This window comes from Lithobates pipiens, unplaced genomic scaffold (genome assembly GCF_037356315.1).
Source record: "Lithobates pipiens isolate NorthernLeopardFrog02 unplaced genomic scaffold, aLitPip1_a1.2 Scaffold_1, whole genome shotgun sequence".
NCBI lineage: Eukaryota > Metazoa > Chordata > Amphibia > Anura > Ranidae > Lithobates > Lithobates pipiens.
The window spans coordinates 213,831,352-213,850,202 of NW_027507685.1; the positions used below are offsets into that span (position 1 = coordinate 213,831,352).

General features: G+C 40.4%; 1 protein-coding gene across 1 annotated transcript in view; it reads left to right on the forward strand.

Annotated features, from left to right (window-relative positions):
- Positions 1-18,765, forward strand: part of LOC143982951 (cytochrome P450 2F2-like) — a 68,624-nt gene extending 49,859 nt beyond the window's left edge. Inside the window, exons 8-9 of the mRNA XM_077482114.1 lie at positions 15,475-15,616; positions 17,543-18,765. Of these exons, the coding sequence (XP_077338240.1) occupies positions 15,475-15,616; positions 17,543-17,724 (324 nt within the window). The 3' untranslated portion in view covers positions 17,725-18,765. The remainder of the gene's footprint in view (positions 1-15,474; positions 15,617-17,542) is intronic.
- Positions 18,766-18,851: the final 86 nt, after the last annotated feature.

Genomic DNA, 18,851 nt, shown 5'->3' on the forward strand with positions numbered 1-18,851 from the left:
ATACTACGGGAGAAACAAAACAGGCAAATACTTAGCGAGACAACTAAAAGGGAGGAGGGAGACTAATTTTATTGATAAAATCCAGGATAAGAAGGGGAAAATGGTCCATACCACTAAGGAAATCGCGGAGGTATTTAGACAATATTACAGTACCCTATATAATGTTGGCCAAAAAGGGAGGTTTGGTAAAGGGGCTAAGGAAAGTATTATAGAATTTTTGTATGATACCAACTTACCCCGATTACCAGAGAGTGAAAGAAACAGCTTAGACAGACCTATTACTGAGGAGGAAATATATAGAGCATTAAAGGAGACAGAACTGGGCAAAAGTCCCGGTCCTGACGGGTTTACGATTCTTTATTATAAAAAATTCAAGGAAATCTTAGTCCCAAGATTATGTCACTATATGAATGGGCTCGGTACAAATTATGACATGAATGCTGAAGCTCTATTGGCCTCAATCACGGTAATTCCGAAGGAAGGGAAGGATCATACACTTTGCTCAAGTTATAGGCCAATAGCATTATTGAATGCTGACACAAAATTATTCGCCAAAATATTGGCAGCCAGGCTGAAGAACAAGATGAGCGATCTAGTGCACCCAGATCAGGTTGGATTTATTCCTGAGAGAGAAGGAAGGGACAATGGGGTGAGGGCCTTACTCCTCCTCCAGGCCTTAAAAAACAGTGGGTCCCCAGCTCTATTCCTGTCGATAGATGCAGAGAAAGCATTTGACAGGGTAGACTGGGGACTCATGATAGAAACATTGGAAGTTATGGGTGTAGGTTCGAGAATGATCCAATGGATCCAGGCCCTCTATAATCACCCGCAGGCCTCCGTCAAAATTAATGGAGAATCCTCCTCTCTTTTTCAGATGGGTAACGGCACCAGACAGGGGTGCCCACTGTCCCCACTCTTATTTGCTCTATCCTTGGAGCCGTTGTTGACCCATATCCGAAAAAATAAGGATATAGCAGGGATCAAGCTGGGAGGGGAGGATCACAAATTAGCCGCTTACGCGGATGATGTTTTATTCTTCATAACTAAACCTAGGATCACGATTCCGAACTTGCTGAGGGTGTTGGAAAAATTCGGTAAAATATCGAATTTGAAAATAAACCTCAGCAAGTCCGAAGCTATGAATGTTAACATCAGCACCCAGGAAGAGGAAAATCTTCGGTCAGAATTCCGTTTCCCATGGCGTAAGGAGATTAAATACTTGGGAATATATCTATCGAACACCATAAGGAAAATATATACGAAGAACTATATCCCCTTACTTGACGAAATCAAAAGTGAATTAAAAAAAATCTCAGCATGTTCCCTCTCTTGGTTAGGGCGTATCAACGCAGTTAAAATGATACTAATCCCAAAGATTATCTATAAGTTTCAGATGCTGCCCATTCCGCTCTCTTCTGCTTATTTTAGATTAATGAAAAATTTAATTTCGAAGTATATTTGGCAACATAAAAAACCGAGAATTGCCATGGGGGTGTTATGCAGGGGAAAAAGACAAGGGGGATTGTCTGTCCCGGATCTAAAAAGATACTACAATGCAGTGGTTCTGTCTCGAGTAGTTGAATGGGCGAAAGAGGCAAATAAAAAGAGGTGGGTGAGTGTAGAGAACACAATGAGTCAAACACGTTTAGGTCGCACGATATGGAACCCCCCACAGTTTAGGTCCATCGGACCTCACGCTCACGAGATTACACGTTTAGCCTTAAAGATATGGGATCGAACACATTCACAAAATAAGTGGGGGTACAATTCACCTTTGATTTTTCTTAAAGATAATGTTTTTTTCACACCGGGTAAACAGGAGGTGGGGGGTAACTGGATCAGGAAAGACACCGCACAATTAAAAGATATATTAGTTAACGGTAAAATAGCTTCATTTCAAGCCCTTAGTTCGGACACAGATCTTATGAAAATGGACGGGTGGCGGTTTCTCCAACTTAGTCACTTCATTTCGAGTTTACCTCAGCCAATTCGTAGTGAAGAGGAACTGAGACCCTTGGAGCGTCTATGTCTGAGAGAAACATCAAAAAAAAATATTACACTTTTATACAAGATCCTCTCTGAGGGGGACGAATTGGAGGACCCGCCATACATCCAAAAGTGGGAATCAGAGCTGGGGTCACAATGTAGCACACCAACTCGTAAGAAGATTTTTAAATTAATTCACTCGGGGGTTGTTGATAATAAACTGATAGAAACGAACTACAAATGCCTTGCAAGGTGGTACGCGACACCCGACAAAATGGCCAAATTTGGATTAGAGCAATCTGCGGACTGCTGGCGCGGGTGTAAAAAAATTGGGACTATGGCCCACATTTGGTGGGACTGCCCCATTATTAAAACTTATTGGAGAAAAATCTTAGAGATAATCAAAGTTGTAACAAAAAAGGAAATAAGAGAAGATCCGTGGACCGTCCTATTTCATGGGACAGACGAACCCATAAAGCATTATAAAAACTCATTAATTCCAACCCTGTTAGACACCGCTAAAAATTTAATTCCAAAAAAATGGAAGGAAAAGGAGAGCCCTAAAATATCGGATTGGGTTTTTCGTTTAAATGAAATACAAAAAATAGAAAACTATAACGAAGGGGATGTTGATGTAACAGCAGAGGAGGGAGGTTCAAATAAATGGGCATCCTGGGAAGAATTTAAACTGACCTGGAGATATGTGGAGGAAATTACACAATAAATTTCAGAAGAAAGCATTATTCTGTTAAAAAAAATAACGGTCACTAAGAGGGAACCCACTAGCGGTTCTACAAGGTAGGGGAGGGGCGGGCTGAGGGGGGGGGGGGGGGGGAGGGTGGGGAATATAAAGATTACATTGATGTAGGTTTAATCTAATAATTTCTTTTCTTTTGGTATGGTATACATTGTATTTGTATGAATATGGTCTCTTTCCTTTTCATGCATGTATTTATATTGTTATGGAAAAAAAAAACTTTGATATAAATAAAGATTTAAAAAAAAAAAAAAAAAAAAGAAATAACATCAATACTATACAGTCGTGAACAATTCCAGATCTACAATAGGTAAGACAACTTAAAATAGAAACTGCATACAGAAGTGTTATAAAAATAATTGGATTTGGTATATCTAGTTTAATTGAATTGTTTGACTGCAAAAACAGTAATCTTATAACTATAAATAGTAAAAGCAGAATAATACAGTAGGCCGCCCAATCCTGCGGCTATTTTTACATAACTAAAAAAGACGAGGCTAAGAAAAAGTAATATAAAAGTAAAATAAAAAATGGGAAAGGAGGTTTGGAGAAAAGAGAAAGGAGAGGGTGGAGGGGGTGGGAAAAAGGCGGAAGTGAGGGGTGGGGGGGGGGGGGGTCTCCATGGCCATTTTAATAGCATCATGGGCCCCTGGGCAAAGTAATGCTATGGGGCCCCTACAAGCCTGCCTCAATTTATGCACCTACTCTCAAGAATTGAAGTAAAATATTTTCTACTTACATAATTACATAGTAGGTGAGGTTTAAAAAATACGCAAGTCTATCAAGTCCAACCCATGTGTGTGATTATACGTCAGTATTATATTGTATATCCCTGTATGTTTTGGTCGTTCAGGGGCTTATCTAATAGTTTCTTGAAACTATCGATGCCCCCCGCCGAGACCACCGCCCGTAGAAGGGAATTCCTCATCCTTACCGCTCTTACAATAGAGAACCCTCTACGTAGTTTAAGGTTAAACCTCTTTTTTTCTAAGTTTAATGAGTGGCCACGAGTCTTGTTAAACTCCCTTCAGCGAAAAAGTTTTATCCCTTTTGTGGGGTCACCAGTACGGTATTTATAAACTGAAATCATATCCCCTCTCAAGCGTCTCTTCTCCAGAGCGATTAAGTTCAGTGCTCACAACCTTTTCTCATAACTAATATCCTCCAGACCCTTTATAAGCTTTGTTGCCCTTCTTTGTACTCTCTCCATTTCCAGTACATCCTTCCTGAGGACTGGTGCACAGAACTGGGCAACATACTCGGTGCGGCTGGACCAGAGTCTTGTAGAGCGGGAGAATTATCGTTTTATCTCTGGAGTTAATCCCCTTTTTAATGAATGCCAATGTTCTGTTTGCTTTGTTAGCAGCAGCTTGGCATTGCATGCCATTGCTGAGCCTATCATCTACTAGGACCCCCAGGTTCTTTTCCATCCTAGATTCCCACAGAAGTTCTCCCCACAGTGAGTAGATTGCATTCATATTTTTGCCACCCAAATGCATTATTTTAATTTTTTCTACATTAAACCTCATTTGCCATGTAGTTGCCCACCCCATTCATTTGTTCAGATCTTATCGGATGAACTGTCCTGATCGGCTCTCAAGAGCTCTGTACTAACGCTCCGATCATCGTACGATCGCTCCGAAAGGGGTATTTTTCGTACAATTTTCTGATCGTGTGTACGGGGCATTAGTAGCATTGTGAGGGAGTCCTCCGACTCTGGCTGTGATGTACACAGAACACAAATCAAAATTAAGCAAAACTTAGGACTTTTCCACAGCCGCAGTATGTGCTTAATTGCATTAGATCACTGATAGGTTACTCCTGTTGTGGTAGAGTGATAAAATATAGACAAAACTTCTTTTAGTTTGAATTGGCATCTCTCACGATTGTGCTTTGTTTGCACATATGTCCCATACTAACATTGGGATATAACTATGCAAACTTTTAACTACTTTAAAGTACTTACGTTTGCATCTCGTGCCAAATCACTGTATGAGAAACCTTTGGCATACAGACATCCCTGAATATAAAGATTAGAACAGTCTGTACTTCATGTATTAATTACAAGCACACCCAGTGCTGTCACGAACACTTGTTGTAATGGGATTATTCCACCTGTCAGATACCCTTCACATGGTTTAAATTAAAATGCAGTAAATGCATATGGCAGGTTTGTGAGCTTACAATATAAATCGCTCTGTCAACAGTGAGCTGCAAGGTTCTGGATAAACAACTTTTTAAAGGGAAAGTATACATTAACCGGCCACTTTATTAGGTACACCTTTCTAGTACCGGGTTGGACCCCCTTTTGCCTTCAGAACTGCTTTAATTCTTCATGGCATACAGTGCCTTGCAAAAGTATTCACCCCCCTTGGCATTTCTCATGTTTTGTTGCCTCACAATCTGGAATTAACATGGATTGTTTGAGGGTTTGCATCATTTAAATTATAGAAAAAATTTGAAGATTTTATTATTTTTTTTATTGTGAAACAAACAACAAATATGACAAAATAACAGAAAAAGTAATTCACCCCCTAAAGTCAATACTTTGTAGAGCCACCTTTTGCGGCTATCACAGCTCCAAGTCACTTTGGATAAGTCTCTATGAGCTAGACATGGGCGCCGTCAAAAAATGTATTTAGTTTTGTTCCGTACGAAAAAAAAAATCATATTTTGTAAATTCAATTCGGATTCATACAAAATACGAAATTTCGCCATCCCTGTGCTGTGCTGACTTCCTGGATTTTTAACCTTTAGTTTTGTTAACTTTTTGTAACAATTACGAATGTTCGTTATGATGAATGTATCATTATGATGGATTCCCACCATCCCTGTGCTGAGTTCCCAGGTCTGTACACCTGCTGTGTCCATTATGAGGGGTTCCCACCATCCCTGTGCTGTGTCCATTATGAGGGGTTCCCACCATCCCTGTGCTGTGTCCATTATGAAGGGTTCCCACCATCCCTGTGCTGTGTCCATTATGAGGGGTTCCCACCATTCCTGTACTGAGTTCCCGGGTCTGAGTGTACACCTGTTGTGTCCATTATGAGGGGTTCCCACCATCCCTGTGCTGTGCTGACTTCCTCTGATTGGTGAACAAAACACCAGTCATGTTTCTGTTAATTTGGATCCGAAATTCGCTAACGAAATATTCGTATTTCATATGAAATTCGTAAGCATATAAATTCCCATAGGGTTCCCACCATCCCTGTGCTGAGTTCCCAGGTCTGAGTGTATACCCGCTGTGCCCATTATGAGGGGTCCCGACCATCCCTGTGTTGACTTCCTGGGGTTTTAACTTTTAGGTTCATTAACTTAGGTTCATTAACTTTTCGTAACAATTACGAATTTTCGTTATGATGAATTTATCATTATGATGGGTTCCCACCATCCCTGTGCTGAGTTCCCAGGACTTTACACCTGCTGTGTCCATTATGAGGAGTTTCCACCATCCCTGTGCTGAGTTCCCAGGTCTGAGTGTACACCCGCTGTGCCCATCATGAGGGGTTCCCACCATCCCTGTGCTGTGCTGACTTCCTCTGACTGGTGAACAAAACACCAGTCACAATTCTGTTAATTTGGATCCGAAATTCTTATTTCGTATGAAATTCCTAAGCATAGAAATTCCCATAGGGTTCCCACATCCCTTTGCTGACTTCCTGGGGTTTTAACTTTTAGGTTCATTAACTTTTCGTTATGAATTTGGATCTGTAATTTGTAAACAAAATTTCGTACGGAATTCGTATGCATAAAAATTTGTATTTCGGATTCGTACGGCTGTACGAATTTCTGGAAATTCGTACGAATTTTCGTTCGTACCAAACTTATCGCACGTGTCTACTATGAGCTGTCCACATCTTAGCACTAGGATTTTTGCCCATTCCTCCTTGCAAAACTGCTCCAGCTCCTTCAAGTTACAGTAGATGGTTTGTGCTTGTGAACAGCAATCTTTAAAGCCGCGTACACACGATCGGACATTCCGATGGGAAATGTTCGATGACAGGTCCATCGGACAATTGTTGTCGGACTTTCCACAGACAGATGTTGGCTAGCAGGTTTTAAAATTTTCCGCGGACAAATGTGTGTTGTCAGATTTTCTGAGCGTGTGTACACAAGTCCGTTGGACATTAAGTCCAAAGTACAAACACGCATGGTCAGAAGCAAGGATGAGCCAGAAGCATTTGTGACGTGGCAAATTATGAAATCTCGTAATGCAGCGCACATTCTCTTCTTCTTTAATGGGATAATAATGGAGCTGCTTTGCTGGTGATACTGATGGCGTTATTGCAAACAAATTTTCAAAGGCTTTTTTTTTTTCTAGTGATATCAAGAATAATATTATTATGCTTTTTTTTTATTATTATTTGGGCAAGTTATTATTATCCCATAGTTTTTAAGATCAAAGATACAACTATGTTGGTGTCCCTTGTCAATATAACATTGTATTTTTTTAAATGTAACTGCCTACAGCCATTTGAAGTAAAACACATAGCCAAGTATTATTCCCCCCAAATTTTTTTTGCATTAAAAACAGAAAACAAATAAAATTAGACATACTATCTGCTAATAGAATTTAATCAAAAAGTGCATCCTATGCATCCAAAAATATAGGAAATATACCAAATCAAATCATTATTCAACCAAAAAAATAACGTCAAACTCCAAAGCCAATAATAAATAACACGTTATCTCCTCCGATTCCGCAACATGGCTCGTTGACGAACAGCCATTCAGAAATGAAATGAAAATGGCAAAATGAAAAGCGCGAATCAACACCCACCAAACTTCTACTAACACAAAATTAGCAGAAGGAGCCCAAAGGGTGGCGCTAAAGAGCTGAAAAACAACGTAGTATGTCACTACATTCGTAATTGTTGGCCGTGTGTATGAAAGACAAGTTTGGACAAACGCCCATCGGAAAGTATTCCATGGTTTTGTTGACGAACAATCCAATCGTGTGTACGAGGCTTAAGTCGCCTGACCACAGATTTTCTATTGGATTGAGGTCTGGGCTTTGACTAGGCCAATCTAACACATTTACATATTTCCCCTTAAACTGCTCAAGTGTTGCTTTAGCGGTGTGTTTGGGGTCATTGTCCAGCTGGAAGGTGAACCTCCATCCTAGCCTCAAATCACACACAGAGTGAGTGGTACAGGTTTTGCTCAAGAATATCCCCGTATTTAGCACCATCCATCTTTCACTCAACTCTGACCAGTTTCCCAGTACCGACTGCGGGATCTCCGCATCCAATTCGCAATAACAGGAGATTGTGATTGACTCTCTATGGAGCGTTCACATATCTCCGATGCGGCTACAGTGCGAATTTGCACAGGAGCCCTGTGCACCTTTTGGTCCATTTCAGGTCCGAATTCAGCCCAAAATTCAGGCTAAAATCGGACCTGAAATAGTGGCTCAGGACACACGGGACCCCTGCTGTGAGCCGCATCGGCATGCAGTGTGAACCGTGCCTATTGGTGATGTCACATAAGTGATCCTGATGTTGGTGAAATGGAGAGCTTGGTCCCATTGTGATCCTTGGCATTTTTGCATTGATGAAGGCCTGTAGCTCCACCCCAGGTTGAAGCCCAAATTATCCGCTTGCCGACCAGAGCATGTCGATTTATGTCGGAAGAATGACGCTGGTGGGCAAAAGGACGTACAGGTACGTCCCCTTTAAGAAGCGGTGTCAGGGACATGCGCCTGCTGCAGTCTCCGTGACCGCGGGTCCCACGGACTCGATGTCCACCAGGTGCCCGCAATCGTGTTACGGAGAGGAAGAATGGGGAGATGCTTTTGTAAACAAAGCATTTCCCCATTCTGACTAGTGACAGGATCACTGCCAGTGTCATTTACACAGTAATCAATGCATTTTTATAGCATTGATGGCTGTATAAATGACAATGATCCCAAAATAGTTTAAAAAATGTCCGATGTGTCCTCCATAATGTTGCAGTCCCGATAAAAATCGCAGATCGCTGCCATTACTAATAAAAATAAATAAATAAATAAAAATGCCATAAAAAAATAGCCCCGATTTTTGTAGATGCTATATATTTTGGACAAACCAATCAATATAAGCTTACTGCGATTTTTTTGTTTTGTTACCAAAAATATGTAGAAGAATACATATCGGCCTAAAATGACGGAAAAATTATATATATTTGTGGGGGATATTTATTATAGCAAAAAGTAAAAAATATTGCGTTTTTTTTTCAAAATTGTCGCTCTTTTTTTTTATAGCGCAAAAAATAAAAACCGCAGAGGCGATGAAATACCACCAAAAGAAAGCTCTATTTGTGACCAATGCACATGGAAAAAATGCACAATGCTCCATGCCCAAAAAATGTTCATTTTGGCTTTTTGGGTGTATTTTGGTACAGTTTTGATGCACTTTTTGCAGCTTTTTTCAACCTACATTTTGGCTTGTTTTTTAAAACACATTTTAGCAAATTTTTATGTGCATTTTTGTGTTTTTTTAACATGCTTTTTTAACATGTATTTTGGCTCATTTTTTACCTGCGTTTTTGTGTGCATTCCAGAAACACATGCAAAATGCACCATGATATGCTTGCAGTGCCATTAATTGTTACTGGCATCCCAAAAGTGGCTAGCAAATGTGCTGTTTGCCAAAATCTGCATTAAATAGCAAATCAAAATGCATGTTAAAGTGTCAAACTACATGCTAAAAGAAGTGCCAAAATGTGCATTACAAATAGAGTTGCCACCTCATCCCTTTATACCCAAACACATATTAATTACATATGTTCTGCAGCTAATTGAGGTGGTAATTAAACTCACTTGGTGCCTCATCTGCATTAAATCAGCCTCAGAACCTGTGTAATTAATATGTGTTCGGGTTTAAAGGGATGAGGCGGCAACTCTAATCAAAAACCACACCAAAATGCATGTTAAAATAACCTGTGCCAAAATGTGCACTAAAGGGCTAAAATGTGTGTTTAAAAAAGTGCCAAAATGCACAATAAAAAAATCCCACGGCCAGGTTCGCGTTAAAAGAATGTGGCATGTTAAAAAAACAGCAAAATGTGCGTAAATAATGCCAAAATGAGCAAAAAGGTCTAAGCCACACATTTAGGCCTCATGCACATGGGACGTTTTTTACAGCAGCTGTTTTTGGTAGTAGACATTTTTTTCTAGTCATTAAATTCTCAATCATGTTATCCTATGTGTCCATGCACAAATAGGCTGTTATCAGCAGTTTTGAGCAGTGACGTTTTTGAGCAGTAAAAAAAATAGCGTTTCTGAGAGATGTTTTTCAGCTGTAAAAACGCTCTAACACTGTTAAACGATCAAAAACATCGCTCACTGGCATTTTTTAATGTTTTTGATCCAGTGAAAAAATAAATAAATAAAAACCGCTAACACAAAAAACGCGAAAACACACTATTGCAAAAACGCTGAAAAAAGTTGAAAGACTCACTGCAAATCTACTGGCATTTTTATAATGTCCAGTGTTCATGAGGCCTAAAACTCATCTGCTCTGTAATCACACGGGTATCTCAGGAGATCGCAGTCAGCCCTCCACGTTCTACAAAGATCTCAGGTATTCTCAGAGGAAAAACTTCTCCTCTCTTCTCCTTCTGGGAGCAAATGTTCTCCTCTTCATAAAACGGGGTGCCAAAGGAGAAGATTTTTCTCTGAGAACTGAAATTTGATAAATTATTTCTGTTTGATAAATGTACACCTTAGAGCTGGAGGAAGAGTATGCTGGAGACTGGCATTGCACCTGCCATCCACTGATCATGGTTGCCGTGCTTTGCTAGTTCATTGCAAAAAATAACAAAAGCACTTTTTCAATAAACATATGTGAATTTATTATGAAAAGAGGTGAAATAATGCCTCGTACACACGATCGGACTTCAAACAAACTTTCCCTTGGATTTCTGTCCAAAGGGCGTTAGTCGTGAACTTGTATTGCATACACACAGGAGGACTTTTTCAGCCAACTTTCACCAAATCACATGGTTTTTCTGCTCTTTGCCGTCATCCTTTGGTCAACTTCTGTATTGTTGTCTGATCTTTTGCATTGGTTCTGAGCATGCGTGTTTTTACTTTGGACTTAAGTCCCATGGTTTTCTGTACACACGATCAGACTTTGCTCCATCAGACTTTTGTTGCCAAAAAGTTTGCAGAACAAACTTTTGTCCAACGAAAACCGAAAAAGTTTGTCCAATGGAGCGTACACACGGTCGGATGTTGCCTTAAAACAGCTAATTTGCATGTTTGTTGTCAAAAAGCCCAACTGTGTGTATGGGCCTTTAGCCTTGAATAAAGTTGCCACCTCATCCCTTCAAACCCGAACACCTTTGAATTACACGGGTTCTAAGGCTAATTAAATGCAGATAAGGCACCAAGTGAGTTTAATTACCACCTTAATCAGCCACAGAACCTGTGTAATTAGTATGTGTTCGGGTTTAAAGGGATGAGGTGGCAACCATAACCTTGACCATTAACAATGCAAAGCACTTGTTGATTTGACCTTGAGTGAATAGAGTCCATTCCAAATACTGTTCACCACGAAGGGGCAGGAACCAAATAGCTCCCATTTGGGGGCCATCAGCTGATCATTAGCTGGCCTCACCATGACATAAGTAGCGTGGGATGCTGCAAATTTTATAAGTGACAACTGCTAAGAAAGTGCTTCATTTGAGAGAAGTATAGAACTCTAAAGACTGAATAACCTTACAGGTGCAAAACTAGATCCTAAACGTTTTCAGCTTGACTCCATTGTAGTTTGCTCAAAGATCCTTATAAACATTATATAAGAAGAAAGCTGATTCTACTAGGTGTTAGGGTACAGTATGTCTCATATTCCCTATCCTAAAAGAAAATTGGTGTTCAGTTCCTTAAGAGAAAGTGAGAACAATTCATTTTCAGCTAAGTACATAATAAAGAAATATTTGTACAAAGGGACAGATGGGGACCAGCAGGGGACAGAGAAAAACACACCAGTAACTCAATAGTAAGTAATATAATGCTGTAAAATGCTGCAAAAATAATAAGAGAATGTAGGTACCAAACATGTAATAATAAAAGTTTAGAGTGTGTATAGGAAAATTGTATATTTAGGCATATTACCATGGCAAGTTTAGGGAGTTAGGTTATGGGAAAATTAGACTTTAACACAAATAACTTGCAATAAACGTCTGCATTTCACTATTGTCTGCATTATTTTGTAACCAACAAAACATTTTTTTAGAAAGTTTAAAGGGTTGGTTCACATTTGCGTAAAAAATGTAAGGCCTCATGTGCACTGCTGCTGGTAAACGGATGTCTATACTGATGGGGGGGTCTGCACTAAGAGGGGGGATTCTACACTGATGGGGATGTCTGTACTGAGGGAGGGGGTCAGTACTTAGTGAGGGGGTGTATACTAAAGGAGGGTGGTTTGTACTTCGTGGGGGGGTCTATACTGACGGAGGGTGGTCTGTAATGAGGAAGGGGGGTCTGTTCTTAGTGAGGGGGATCTATACTGTGGGAGGGGGGTCTGTACTTAGTGGGGGTGTCTGTACTGAGGGGGGACTATAGTTGGTGGAGGAGGGGTGACACCAATGTTTTCCACACCAGGTGACACCAACCATAGTGACGCCACTGGATGGAGGTAAGTACTTCTGGGACCAGGGGGGATTAGGGAGGGTGTAAGGTGTTAGTTCACCGTTTACACCATTTAAATTTTTTCTGTAAATAGATATAAATAGAGGTGACACAGCATGCCGCTCGTGCCCCTGGATGACGTAATTTTTTGCGAAACGCGTAGGGCTGAGCGATGCGCTGACGTCACCCCTTACGAAGGAATTGTACCCAGGAACGACGAGTTTGTCCGTTTGCGTCCGGCTGGCGCATCTGACTTAAGGCTGATCTTTCCTTTGTGCTTTGTAAGTGCATTTTTGTTCTTATATTTGAGTTATATTAAAAGGTTTTACACTATTGGAGCTTCATTTTTTTTTGCATGGAATTGGCACATATGACCTAATATATGGGAGATAACTAAAGATACTTGTTTGACAACCTGGTCATGATATCGGTGGAGGGAGGAGAACAGCTGAGACCGTTCTGAAGTGGGAGATCTCTATTGTTACATGCTGTTGGGGACCCTCTGTAGTGGGGGGTCATTAAATTCTGGTAAGGAGTAATTTTGGCTGTATGGTGATGGATCAAGCACTTACTACACAGTAGAACATTTGATGATTTCATCTATATTGGACTCTGTTGGAATTTAAATGTTTATATAATTACACATTGGGAGTTCAATATTTTGTTTTATATTTTTTGTTTTTGTTTTTTGTTTTTTTGTTGTTCACTGTGATAAATTATCCTATGACCCTTATTCTTTAGGACTGGGGGTAATAGGCCCATTATTATTGAAATTTTGTCTAATGGTTTTTACTTCATTGAATATTATGTGGGTTTATGATTTAGCGCAGCTTACTCAATTTTTCAAATGTGAGCTAACACCTTAACCAGTTCCCGACCGGTGCACGCGGATGTACGTTGGCAGAATGGCACGGGTGGTCTGTACTGAGGGGGATCTATACTGTGGGAGGGAGGGTCTGTACATAGTGGGAGGTCTGCACTGAGGGGGGACTATAGTTGGTGGAGGGGGGGTGACACCAATGTTTTCCGCACCAGGTGACACCAACCCTAGTGACGCCACTGGATGGAGGTAAGTACATCTGGGACCAGGGGGGGAATAGGGGGTAGTGTAAGGTGTTAGTTCACCTTTTACATTTTTTCTGTAAATGTGAGCTAACACTTTAAACCCTTCCACAGTGTATCAACCTGCTAGTATAATCATTTAAATATCTAGAGTAAGCACACCACATACCAAGTGTATTTTTACTATAAAGTTGTATTCAGCATATAAGAACTATAATACAATTGGTAAAAATGTTATTTCACATCACACATAATATAGCAATGGTATTTTCTATATTGTTAATTCCAATCGATTATCTAGAAAGAAGACTGAAGGTTCATAAATAGGAGATTCTTTTGGAGGGGAGACTTTGGCGATGGCCGATGAATCCACTTTACGCTTCCATAAAACTTGGCATATTTTTTTACTATCTGATAAATATAAATTACTAATGAACACCTGACCTTCCAGTAAGATTGCCTAGTATGTACAACAAATTATTTCCTTTTCCACAGAGTCTGAGTCACCCATGTGACAGTCAACGACTAAACTATACCACACCGCACCTAATCATCCATCTCACTAGACCACATACCAAAAACCCATATTGATCAAATAATGAATGTTCTTTTTCAATGTTGCCATTGTTCCCTTCACCCTTCCTTGTGTATACCATCACTTTAATTTTTATACTAAATGTGCTTTTTGTAAACAATTTCTGTTTTTACTATGATCTCAATTGTATCATATATTATACAATTTACATTATTTCCTGTCTGTATCAAAACAACCTACGTCAATAAAACCAATTGTGAAAAAAGGGGGGTTCTACACCCCCAAAAAATGTCTTTATTTTAACCAGGGCATGGCTCTGCTCTCCTTCTTATCATTCTATTCTGGAAAATGAAGTACTGCATGTATTTCTGAACATAAGCATCTATATGACCAAGTAGGGCTCACTTTAACTATGTATGTTTTTTGGATATAGATTTAACAGTGTAGAAAATATATTTATTTGGATATTTTTAGCTATTGTAGAACAGTACTTGTAAGCCAAATGCAATTGTAAAAGCATTCTGCTATGTGGCTTACTCAATATATTTAAAATTAAAGTGTTACTAAACCCAGGAGCCTACGTTTACTATATCTGGTCTCCTACATGAAAATACAATCATTTTAGTAAATACAAACTGCCAAATTCCTTTTCTCAACAGCAGTTTATAGCAGTCTTGTGACTTCTATCAGTGTCCTACCGAGCACTGGTTATAGCTTGTAGGAGGAGTTTTCATTCTCCTCTGACTGTCCTATGAGGCTGCGTGGCCCCTGACCATCTGTCTGGACAGTGCTGATTGGCCCCGTGCTGATCGCATGCACCCGTCCAAAAAAAAAAACGTCTCTCAACAATACACACTAAACTGAGCATGTGCAGTGGATCTCTCCAGCTGTGTCCTAGCACCAGATGGATTGAGGACAGTGTAAGAAGGGGAGGATCGAAGAAAACAGGCTCAAACATCCTTTTAACACAATGCAGAACCCCTTAGGTTCCATGGTGTGTATAACAAACATGCTTTACTGTATATACAGACTGACTTTACTGTTTTGGGGTCAGTAACACCTTAAGACTGTAAAGGTTAATTTTTATTTTTAATAACAAACATTTTACACTTATTTGCTCTATGCATTGGTTTTCACAGAGCAGCCTCGTAATTCCTCTTCTGGGGTTCCCTGCTGGCAATCTTGGCTCCTCCTCTCAGAGCATCCCCATAGCAAGCCAATGTCTATGGGGGGCACACTTGAGAGCTCCATCCCACATGAGTGCCCTCATAGCAGGTCCTGCTCCTCACTCCCTCCTTTCAGAGTTGACTAACAGTTGAAGGAGCCAATGACGCCCACTATTGCCGTGTCTCCTGTGAGAAAGGATAGAGGGAAGAAGAGCTGCTGCAGACAGACACAGAGCTGGATCAAGATTAGGCTCAATTAAGTGTTTAAGAGGGACTGGGGGAGCAATTTTGAAAGTTTTTTTTTCTTTTTACCTTAATGCAGAATTGCAGATAATAAATAATATTTTATTTACAGGGTCTCAACATCATGCCCTTGATTTGCACATCCCAGTATGACTCTACAAAGTTTAAGAATCCACACTGTTTTGACCCAACACACTTCCTGGATGAAAATGGACTTTTCAAGAAAAATGAGGCATTTATGGCATTTTCAGCAGGTATCTAGTGACATTTTATTGGCAAGTTAAAAACAAACACCAGAAAATGTCCATTGTTGTATACATTAGCAAAAAGTTTGACCTTATCTGGTCTAGTTTCTACCAAAATGTATCATTAGATTCTCATAGTAGGAGGGAGTTGTAGCTTAAAGCCCCACTCTGGGAAATATGAAAGTTCTTCCTTGTGGTGGGGTTGTACCAGCACTGCAAGGGTTAACTGCTCTAGGGGTAGGTCTAGGGGAGAGTAAAATGCTCTGCGGTGGACTGTCCCTATGGATCACCAAATCCAGGGCTATGGACCCTGCTTTTGTTTTGATGATATCAGGACCTTAGACCACTGGAACATAGAGGAGAAGATATTGCACAGACTGTTCTAGTAGCACTCAGGAGTAAAGGATTGGATAAGTTAATCTTCTACATCTGAAGCAGATAACCCTTGCAGTGTGGGTGCAGCATAATTTTCAAGTTTCCCTTTAAAGCCCAACTTCCCCTTTGAAGCTGGGTTTTAATGCAGCTTATGGAAGCAGAACAAACCAGGATAAATAACGATTAACAACCAGCAGCATACAGACTCCATTTTTGGAAGATTATCCAATTATGACTGTATTAAAGCTAGTGGCGGCTGTTTTTTGTCTGGGGGGGCGCAAACAACCCCCCCCCCCCCACTGCGGCACCTCAAAACCCATCTCCCCCTCGCTGTCTGACTGTCCACTGGCACTTACCCCTATCTAGGCGGCGGGGATCAGGCATCGGCGAGCACACCGGGCACAGGATCGGGGCAATGGTGGCACATCGCCCGTGGTGGGGATCAGGGCATCGGTGAACATCAAGCTGCATCGGGCAGTGGCTCCTGTGTCTTCTCCTCCTCACTTCTGCCATGTGTCTCTTCCCCTCCTCCTAGGCATCCAGTAGGATCACCTGTCCTTTCAGCTAATTGGATGACGGTATCAGACCCGTTTCCCGATTGGCCGGGAGGAAGATCAATGTTTCAGCAGTGAATAGAACCTTTTGTAGTTTTCACTCTGAGTAGGGCTGACATTCTCTTGTCAAGCGCTGGCAATGTGGAGGTGCCTACTAATGGCCTTCTGGGGATTGTTGGAGTTTGTAGAAGTGCAATGTTATCTCATTAGTCCTATATATTTTTAGGTAAGTGAATAAAAATGTATACAATGCAGTTGTGCATAAGAAGAAGGCGATAGCCCTAAAGGACAGATCCTAGAGTTTATCTTGTTTGGCCTTGCTCAATAATATCATAGTTACATAGTAGGTGAAGATGAAAAAAAGACACAAGTCCATCAAGTCCAACCTATGTGTGTAATTATATGTCAGTATTACATTGTATATCCCTGTATGTTGTGGTCGTTCAGGTGTTTATCTAATAGTTTTTTGAAACTATCGATGCTCCCCTCTGAAACCACTGCCTGTGGAAGGGAATTCCACATCCTTGCCGCTCTTAAAGCAAATACCCCTCTACGCAGTTTAAGGTTAAACCTCCTTTCTTCTAATTTGAGTGAGTGGCCACATGTCTTATTAAACTCCCTTCTGCGAAAAAGTTGTATCCCTATTGTGGGGTCACTAGTATGGTATTTGTAAATTAAATTCATATCCCCTCTCAAGCATCTCTTCTCTAGAGAGAATAAGTTCAGTGCTTGCAACCTATAAGTATATAGGACAGGAGTTCAGGCTTTACTGGGTGTATGCTTATTTCAGGTCAATAACTCACTAACAAGGATAAGCTTTGGATTTGGGTCGACCATGAGTTTGACCCAAATCTGAGCTGGTCACAGTCTGAACCAAGGAAGCTACCATCCACTGTCTTGTTTTAAATTGAAACAGGTAAAGAGAATTGTTTTTGGCCATGCAGAATGTATACTATGTACTTTTCAAGCTTTTTTTTTTTACAATGGTTTTTAAACATTCCTCTAGGAAAGCGGATCTGCCTTGGAGAGGGTCTGGCCCAAATGGAGTTATTCATTTTCTTTACCACCATCCTCCAAAACCTCACTCCACAGCCTCTACTGGACCCAAAGGACATTGATATCACTCCGGAAAGCAGTGGATTGGGAAATATACCACGTCCCTACAAAATGTGTCTTGTTCCTCGTTGAAAATAGAAGGCGTAGCTTGAAGGTCTTTAGCTAGAACACTAGAATTCAATGAAAAAAATATTTTAAATGGTTCTTTGTTCAGAACTTATGAACACTAGGCAACTGGGGTTGTAGCATTTTTTTTTCTCCAAAAGTTCACTTTCTGCTCTTTACTTATTTGGTTTTTCACAATTAGCTCCCAATCAGTAAATATACATTCTCAGCTCACTAGCACTACTACATTGTTCACATCTTAAATTCCCAGCTTAAATTCTGCATCAGATCTCCATGTAAGCCCTTGTACACACGGTCGGAGATTCCGACAACCAAATCCGTCGGAGTAATTCCGACGGATTAATTCTGGAAGAGGTCTAGAAGTGATGTTGCATACACACAGTCGGACAAAGTTGTCGGAAAATCCGATTGTACATAACTTGATGACGTTATTTCGTTACGACGGGACTACGTTCAGGCTAGTAGCCAATAGCTTTGGTCTAGGAATTTGATCTGAGCATTCGTGGCACTTTTTCCATCGGAGTAGGCTACACATGATCAGAGTATGTCCGATCTGAGCATTTTGTCGGAAAATTTTACCGGCAAGTTGGAAAAGTTGGTCCGTCGGATATTCCGACGGAAACAGTCCGATGGAGACCACACACAGTCGGAATATCCAACAAAACGGTCTGATAGGACACATTCCGTCGGAATCTCCGACTGTATGTACAAGGGCTAATACGTTTTTCCATGGTAATTTTACCTTTGTTACCTTTGTTCCCTAGTTATAACCATGGCTATTGGGCAAATTTGATAAGGCAGGGAAAAGTGGCAAATTAATATGTAAAGTACAGTAAAATAAAGCTACGAGTCTTCAGATGTCTGATTATTAAGGACCAATATGCAATTCTTGCCCTCCTGATTATGTGACTATATGATGTATTACCTGCTTGGCTAGTGTAAGTTGCCTTTATGGACACCCCATGGTTAAAATAATCATTTAAACTGTGTTGTTGATTCATACAAAATGTATATACTGTACATTTAATCATACAGGTATTTCCTCTCTCTCTGGTGTTTTATTCTAATTGATTACACTAAAGTTACAGATCCAGATTTGGATATAGAATCAGTTCTTGGATAATGCTATATTA